General features: G+C 46.3%; 1 protein-coding gene across 1 annotated transcript; it reads left to right on the top strand.

The window, feature by feature from the left end:
- Positions 1 to 388: 388 nt before the first annotated feature.
- Positions 389 to 8,383, top strand: LOC139652276 (arf-GAP with SH3 domain, ANK repeat and PH domain-containing protein 2-like; the record flags this gene model as incomplete). Its single annotated transcript, XM_071529291.1, has 11 exons — positions 389 to 504; positions 1,219 to 1,286; positions 1,676 to 1,783; positions 3,334 to 3,658; positions 4,828 to 4,855; positions 4,894 to 5,021; positions 5,321 to 5,384; positions 5,764 to 5,807; positions 6,191 to 6,345; positions 7,503 to 7,628; positions 8,253 to 8,383. Coding segments are annotated over 11 exons (1,237 nt in total), but the record flags the coding sequence as incomplete, so codon positions are not given.
- Positions 8,384 to 8,926: the final 543 nt, after the last annotated feature.

Below are 8,926 nucleotides of genomic sequence, written 5' to 3'. Positions count from 1 at the left end.
CACCTGCTGCAGCCAGGAGGCAAATCAACCAGAAACATGAAAACATAAAAGTCTGAATAACTGTTTTGTAGTGTGAAGAATGCGGAGCATCGTACTGATTAGATGAAAATAGAATTAGATTGGATTAGACTAGATTAGATACAAAAATACATAGAATAATAATGTATTTATAACTATTTATACTTCATTAAAAACAAATGTCAAACTCCTACAGAAAACAGATCATTTGTAGCAGAAATGTTGAACATCAATCAGCTGCAGAGGACAGAGGTGATGTTTCTGTTGCGAGAAATCTGTGTGTGTGTGTGTGTGTGTGTGTGTGTGTGTGCGTGCGTGTGTGCGTGCGTGCGTGCGTGTGTGTGTGTGTGTGTGTGTGTGTGTGTTGCAGCTCCAACGTGGACGTCCAGACGTCAGCAGGAAACTCTGCGCTGCACTACAGCTGTCTGCACAACAAGACCGACTGTCTGAAACTACTGCTGAGAGCCAGGGCCAACACACACCTGAGTAACACACACACACACACACACACACACACACACACACACACACACACACACAGACATCATCATAAACAGAGCTAGGACGCTGTCGGGGCGATAGCCAGCATTCATCCCCGAAATCCCCCGATCCTCCAAGGCTCATTAAGTCAGATGTAATAAAAAGTCATTCAATAATCACACAGTAAGACTCCAGGGTTAATCTTCCCAATTATATTGGTTGTATGTCCCAACTATTTTTATTTCACCAAATAATAAATTTTTTTCTTCTGGACTAATGTTCATAATAATAAAGCTTGCATGCTGTAACAATTTTTATATCACAAATTAATAAAGTTAACCAGTTAATTATATTATTATCACTCAAAAATGAATGGATATAATCCTCTAGAGATTGTCTTAACCTTAACTATTTTTTTAACCCTCAACAACACACAACAATAATACATTTAACGAATTAAATATTAAAATTAAAATTAAAATCAATAGAGTTCTTCCTCTAGGAGTCATCAATGTCCATACCAAATTTGAAAAGATTCTTATAAAAACTGTTCAAGTTATTACGTTTACATGGAGGATCTGCGGCGGACGAGACAGCGGGCGGGGTGAATCCATAATATCCATAATAAATATATGTGTGTGTGTGTTTGTGTATGTGTGTGTGTGTGTGTGTGTGTGTGTGTGTGTGTGTGTGTGTGTGTGTGTGTGTGTGTATTAACAGAGAATGAGTTAGGAGAAACAGCTTTGGATGTGAGTCGCAGGTTAAAGCACAGCTACTGTGAGGCGCTGGTGAGTTTTGATCATTTTTACTAATATTATTATAATTATTACTTTGTTATTACTATATGCAGCAGTAGTAGCATTGATGGCAATAGAAGTAGTAGTCTTTATATTATATTATATTATATTATTATAGTGTTATTAGTGGTGGCGGTGGTGGTAGCAGTAGCCTAGTAGTAGTAATTGCAGTAGTAGTAGTTTCAGTAGTAGTAGTAATTGCAGTAGTAGTACTAGTGCATTCTGTAAGTAGGTAAACTTTGTTTGCATAGCACCTTCCTAGACTTAAAAAGTGCTTCACACATGAAACATAAAGACTGAAACAGAAACACAGCAGACTCTGTGACTCTGTATTAGTTGTAGTTTTAATAATCATTATAATTATTATAATTGTTGTGTAGCTGCAGCAGGCCCAGTCCGACCAGTTTGAGCACCATGTCCATGTGGAGTACGAGTGGAGGCTTCGTCATGACGATCCCTACGACAGCGATGAAGACCTCGACGACAAGGTAACCATGGCAACAGACAGAACGCTGTGTTTCTTCTTGTTCCATCCTTGTTACACAAGAAAGCTTGACCATTTCAGTTCCCAGTGTCGGCCATGGTTGTTCCACAGTTCTGCTGCATGGCTGTCGCTATAGAAACTGGTGTTTCTGTTGTCCTTGTTACCATGGTGATGGTGAGGAGGACATTGTTCCATATATCACTCTGGTCCAACCTGGACTAACCCTGTCTATATATGGCTGAGCATAGTGGTTCCTTCATAGTTGGAACAAACAATCCAGTCTTCTCGAAATCCACCTGATGTTGAAGAGGCGTGTCAACCACGAATATCTCAGGAGGATCTGGTCCAGCTGGTTACTCCCCACTGAGGAGCTTTCTAACCTCAGTGACCGCTCATGAGTTTCATGCAGAATCCAAATGTCCAGACTTTGGCAGACTTGCGGACTTGATGACGCTCCCGTGAAGTCCAGGAGGGTTTAGGGCTGTCCGTTGTCAAAATTCATCAAGTCTGCAAGGGCTTTCATGCAGACTTTTTGGGGTGCTCCATGCAGACTTCCAGCGAGTCCACTACCTTGCAGACTTTTCTGGCAATATTTCCCATCATTCATTGCACTACGAATATGTTCTAAATCAGCTGACATAAACAAAGGCAGATAAAGAGGAAGAAAAACAACAAAGGCAGATGTCAAAGACAGTATTCCTGTGGAAGTTTTTAACATCTAGGCCGTCTGATATGATAAAGCCTTTATTCAGCCAGTGATGACTGTCATCGGTCTGTAATGTCTTGGACTTGTCTGCTCTGCACCTGAGCTTCCAACAACGAAGACTGAGAATTAAATACATAATTAAATAGCGCCAACGCAGGTATGGTGACTGTGCACACGCTGACTGCTTGCTGTTTCAGATTTTGTGTAGGTGGTATCCATGGTAACGAGTGAGAGGAAAAGGTCCGTCCCATTCGTCCCTTGTATGCAGTCCTGCACCCCCGCAAACTCATGTGGTCACACTGAGCACTTCAGTCAACTTCGGCATACGTAAAACTGTAATCCACGAGTCTGTAGTCCGGACGTTTGGATTCAGCCTCAGAGCCTCCAGAGTCTCCTTCTTTGGCTGCACAGCCTCCCTCACCCCTGGTGTCCACCAGCAGGATCTGACAGACTCCGCCCACCTTCTGGCCACAGCTCCAGACTCCGCCCACCTTCTGGCCACAGCTCCAGACTCCGCCCACCTTCTGGCCACAGCTCCAGACTCCGCCCACCTTCTGGCCACAGCTCCTAGTAGCTGCTTCATCACAGAGGTTTTGAGCAGACTTCATTCTGACTCCATGTTCCAATGTCCTCTGATACAGGAGAAGGACATTTGACCCAAGCTGCTCTGGTACCATGTTCACTGATGAACCACCTTGTGTTTGAACATAGTCAGTCAGTCAGTAAACCAGTCAGTCAGTAAACCAGTCAGTCAGTAAACCAGTCAGTCAGTAAACCAGTCAGTCAGTAAACCAGTCAGTCAGTATGAAGTGACGGACATTTGGACTGACTTCCCTCCTCTGTTTCAGATTGGACCGGTGAAGAAGGAGCGCTCCTCCTCCTCCCCTTCCTCCTTCTCCTTCTCTTCCCGACCCTTCAGCTTCTACCAGACTCTCTCCACCACCTCCTCGCTTGCCCTGGCCTCCTCTGGAGGAGAGAGGGACCGAGGAGGAGGAGCAGGAGGAGCTGGAGGAGGAGCAGAAGGAGGAGGAGGAGGAGGAGGAGGTCTGTTCAGCGTGGGGAGGAGGCTGGCCATGGCCATGGAGCTCCACAGTCGACCCTCTGGCTCCGCCCACAGCCCTCCTCCCCCTCCCCCCTCCTCCCCAGCACCCCCGCTGCCCCCCAGGGTCAAAGGTCAGGTGAAATTCACATTTACTGTTATGTGTTTTTTTTATTATTACTATCCGCTCACACCAACAGCGTCATCAGGTACAAAGCGGTCGTCAGTCAGGGGGGGGGCAGAGGTGAAGTTAACTCCCTGCACATCTCGCTATGTTCAAAGTTCAAATCATATATTTGTTCCATATTGACAAGGAGGAGAAGCTGTTGATGTCTCCTCTTACTGGAGCTTCATGATCCATCGCTGTTTGTTGCGTTCTGTACTGAGAGCAAAGACCCAGGCCAGACTCCACCAAACTGATCTGATTCTGAGTCAGTTACAGTGCGCACACTAGCTGAGTCAAGCGGCATTTACATATTTATAACCTTTATTTAACTAGGAAGTCACATTGAGATTAAAACCTCTTTTACAAGTGAGACCTAGCCAAGCCGCATGAACGACCCTTTCCTTCTTTCTTTCCTTCTTTCTTTCCTTCTTTCTTTCCTTCTTTCTTTCCTTCTTTCTTTCTTTCTTTCTTTCTTCCCATGCATGAAAATGCATCAAACTTGGCACATAGCTCCAGTTCCTCCCTGGTTCCTCTACTGAATGATCAAGTCCTCCACTCTGTTTTTATTAGAAACTGTTCAGCTAATGAAATCTAACTAGTCCCACTTTGCACAAATTACATGAAAAACAAGACAGAGCTTCATTAGACCTGCAACACAAACAGAAAACTATCTCCATAACACATTATTAGCAGCAATATTTGTATGCAAGTGTTTTTTGACTGAAGAAATGATCTTCCCTATTTCCATCCTCTCACCTGTCTTCCTCTCACCTGTCTTCCTCTCTCCTCTCGTCCTCTCACCTGTCGTCCTCTCTCCTGTCGTCCTCTCACCTGTCTTCCTCTCTCCTGTCGTCCTCTCACCTGTCTTCCTCTCTCCTCTCGTCCTCTCACCTGTCTTCCTCTCTCCTGTCGTCCTCTCACCTGTCGTCCTCTCTCCTGTCGTCCTCTCACCTGTCGTCCTCTCTCCTGTCGTCCTCTCACCTGTCTTCCTCTCTCCTCTCGTCCTCTCACCTGTCTTCCTCTCTCCTCTCGTCCTCTCACCTGTCTTCCTCTCTCCTCTCACCTGTCGTTCTCTCTCCTCTCGTCCTCTCACCTGTCGTTCTCTCTCCTCTCGTCCTCTCACCTGTCGTCCTGCAGCCCCCAGCATGCCCCCTCCTCCTCCTCCTCCTCCTCCTCTCAGCTCCCCTGGGGGGGAGGGAGGTGTGGGGGAGGGGGGGGAGAGGAAGAGGAGGGCGAAGTCTTCCTCCTCTGCCCCGCAGGAAGCAGGAAGTCAACGCCTCCCCCCCTCGCCATCCGACACAAGAGGACCTGCTCCGAACCCAGCAAGCACGGTGACACACACACACACCACATGAACACACACACTCACACACACACACACACACACACACACACACACACACACACACACACACACACACACACACACACACACACACACACACACACACACACACACACACACACACACACCACATGAACACACACACTCACACACTGCACGTTTCTTACTGACGCTGGAATTAGTCTGTCTGAATAATAATGTTATTATCTCTCGTTCTCTCTCACTCTGGTTGTGTGTGTGTGTGTGTGTGTGTGTGTGTGTGTGTGTGTGTGTGTGTGTGTGTAGATTATGGCTTGCCAACCAGTCCCAGAATCTACAGCGGTCCAGATTCTTCCTTCAAGAAGTGTGTGTGAGTATCGATCATTGATCACTGGTATTGATCGACAGCCGATCAGCCCTGCAGACATACAGTATTATGGTCTGTTCCTTTGAATGAATGCTGCTTTAATTGAATTGAACTCACTGTACTGACATCTAGTGGAGAGACGGTGAATTACATGTCAGACTATTCTGCACGTCTGTGAAAATACCAAGGATAAATAAAACCTGTCTGTCTGTCTGTCGGTCTCTCTGTCTCTCTCTCTGTCTCTCTCTCTCTCTCTTTGTCTCTGTCTCTCTCTCTCTCTCTCTCTCTCTCTCTCTCTCTCTCTGTCTCTGTCTCTCTCTCTCTGTCTGTCTCTCTCTCTCTGTCTGTCTCTCTCTCTGTCTGTCTCTCTCTCTCTCTCCAGTCCAGGTTCTCCTCTCAACTCCCTGACTGAGCGACCAGAGAGAGGTACAACACTCACCTGTGTGTGTGTCCCTAAGTGAATGCATGTATACACTGATTTCTCTCTCTCTCTCTCTCTCACTTCATTTTTTTTTCAATTCAATGAGCTTTATTGGTATGACATCATGTGTATGTATTGCCAAAGCACAACAACAAAACACTCACTCTCTCTCTCTCTGTCTCTCTCTCTCTCTCTCTTTGTCTCTGTCTCTCTCTGTCTCTCTCTCTCTCTCTCTCTCTCTCTCTTTGTCTCTGTCTCTCTCTCTCTCTGTCTCTCTCTCTCTCTCTCTCTTTGTCTCTGTCTCTCTCTCTCTCTGTCTCTCTCTCTCTATTTCTGTTTCTCTCTGTCTGTCTCTCTCTCTCTCTCTCTCTCTCTCTCTCTCTCTCAGGTTTTCGGAGGGCGGACAGTGACACTAGCTCCTCCCAGTTCCTGTTTCCCGCTAGCAGAGCCCCACCCACCAGGTCTCCCACCAATCAGCGCTCTCAGAGCTTGGAGAGTGACAAAAGAGGCCCCGCCCCCCACCCTCTTCCTCGTCGATCATTGGTGAGCCAGGAACCAATCAGGGACCCACTGATAATAATTTAAAATGCGGCAAACTTTGCTAACATGCCCCTTCGACAATGCGTATGTATATTAATATACAGTGTATATGTATATCCAGTATGTGTATATCAGCTCAGGTCCCGGGTGTGTTGCTGTATATATGTGTATGTATATTAACCCTCTAGACCCCATAGCGCCCGAGAGCGCCCGTCATTTTTAAATAGTTTAAAATGTACCAAAAACTGAAAATCACGTTATCAGCTTTGTTTTATATAAACTTCAAGTTGTCATCGATGAACCGGAACCGGAAAATGTATCTGGTGACACGGAGACGTTTGATTTCCCCCGGGTTTAGTCGTCCTCCAGCTGTAGATCTTCGCTTCACCGGCTGAGCGTCCGGCTGTTAAAACCTTCTGGAAGCTGTCAGATGCTGTGAGACAGAACCTGACCCGCCGGGTGCAGTGGAAAGTTAGGAAGACGTTGTGAGTTCTTGAAGTTGTTGAAGTCTTCTGATGGAAATCTCTCGTTCTCGCTCGATAAAACGAGACAGAAGATCAGCTTCAGTCACAGCGGGACCTTCCTGCTCTCACCGCCGCAGACGGACGCCGTTTCCCTGAGGCAGAGGCCGAAGAGTCTGGAGGAGGACCGACCGGGTCCAGAGACTTTGATCCATATGAGTTTGTCGACTATTACTGTCTGATCTTATTACTGTGTGGGCTGAGGAGCTGGAGGTTTTCTATGGATTTTGAAAGCTCATCGATAGCCAAGATAGGAAGGATCGGTTTTGTTGTCATATTGTGAATGTTGACACTGAAGTGAGGAGACGCCCCGCATCGCCTCGCCATGTATTTGGCACCAAATTAAAGGGAAAGTTGTGTTTTTTTTAAATGGAAAAAAATATTTTTGAGATATAACTGTTTGTTTGGAATGAGCAAGAACATGCTGATTTAAGTGAGAATTCCCAGTGAACTGCAGCAACATTCTAGAATTCTACTGGGGTCTAGAGGGTTGATAAACAGTATATATGTACAGTATACATCCAGTATGTGTGTATCAGCTCAGACCCTGGGCGTGTTGCTGTATATATGTGTATGTACAGTATATTAATATACAGTATATATGTACAGTATACATCCAGTATATGTGTGTATGTGCAGCCCAGGTCCCGGGCCCGCCGGCGGGTCCAGGCGCTGTACGACTGCCAGGCCGACCACCATGACGAGCTGAGCTTCTCTGAGGGACAGGTGCTGGTGGTCCTGGGAGAGGAGGACCGCGACTGGTGGGTACGTAGCATCCTGCACGCTGATTGGCTGGGAGGGAGTATTCTGGGGTTCTGACTGGTGGGGATGAGCTACTTCTGATTCCAGCTCAGAGATCAAAGTAATATGCTCATATACGTTCATACAGATATATATGTAAATTTTTTGTAATTTTTGCTAGCTGAAATTCATGTGTCAGTATTTTCTAAGCACAGATAATTCAATTATTAATAACTGAATTATTCTATAATCACAGGTATTAATCTGACTGCTAACATTAATATGTACCCATGATGCTTTGCTGCCACACCAGCAGACAGTTTGTCAGTTTGTCACATGGAGCAGAAACTGAAACCGGTTCTATATAGACAGTATATAGATGTTATATGTATACATTATATAGTTATATAGATATTATATAGTTATTATATTGAAACCTTCCCTGTTTACTAGGATTTGCACTATATATCATGTGTAGTTTTATTCATGTATATACGATTTATTTAGTGCGTGTGTGTGTGTGCGTGTGTGTGTGCGTGTGTGTGTGCGTGTGTGTGTGTGTGCGTGTGTGTGTGCGTGTGTGTGTGCGTGTGTGTGTGTGTGTGTGTGTGTGTGTGTGTGTGTGTGTGTGTGTGTGTGTGTGTGTAGCATGGTTACATCGAGGGTCATCCGGACCAGAGAGGTTTGTTCCCGTCTTCCTTCGTCCAGACGCTGTCAGACTGACCAGAACCAGAACCAGAACCAAGACGTGCCCGGCCAAATGCTCCAGAACTCAACACTCACCTGGACCAGCACAGAACCTCCAGACTGGGTCTGCTTGGCTGGTCTTTGTTACAGGTCTTTGTTACAGCTGCTACCAAACCAGGAGGTTCTACTGACTGGTCTGGACCAGCAGAACCAGAGCCGTGGTCCAGGAGGATGGGTCTGGTTGTCAGAGAACTGGACCTGATCAGAACCTCTAACCCGGGTAAAACTGGATCAAACCAGAACCTCCAGTCTGGTTCCGTTTCTCATCCACCTGCTGCCCAAACTGGACAACTGGAATCAGATCATTTCCCAGAACTGGACCTAACCAGACCAGACCAGTAGATACCAGACCAAGCCAGACCAGTAGATCCCAGGCCAGTAGATACCAGACCAGACCAGACCAGACCAGACCAGTATATACCAGACCAGATCAGGAGAAAACAAGCCCTAACATCCTGTTCTCTCTGTCCACCAATCAGAAGCAGCCTGTGTGGTCATGTGGTCACAGTCTGTTGGCCAGGGTCAGTTGCCAGTGTCGGCCATGTTGGCTCCACAGTCCTGCTCCTGGCTTTTGC

The sequence above is a fragment of the Centroberyx affinis genome, unplaced genomic scaffold (assembly GCF_046629955.1).
Source record: "Centroberyx affinis isolate AG114_WGS23_722 - 3 ecotype Tasmania unplaced genomic scaffold, CSIRO-AGI_Caff_v1 ptg001777l_1, whole genome shotgun sequence".
Lineage (NCBI taxonomy): Eukaryota > Metazoa > Chordata > Actinopteri > Beryciformes > Berycidae > Centroberyx > Centroberyx affinis.
Note: the sequence above shows the minus strand (reverse complement) of the source record. Positions and strands in the feature narration are given on the sequence as shown.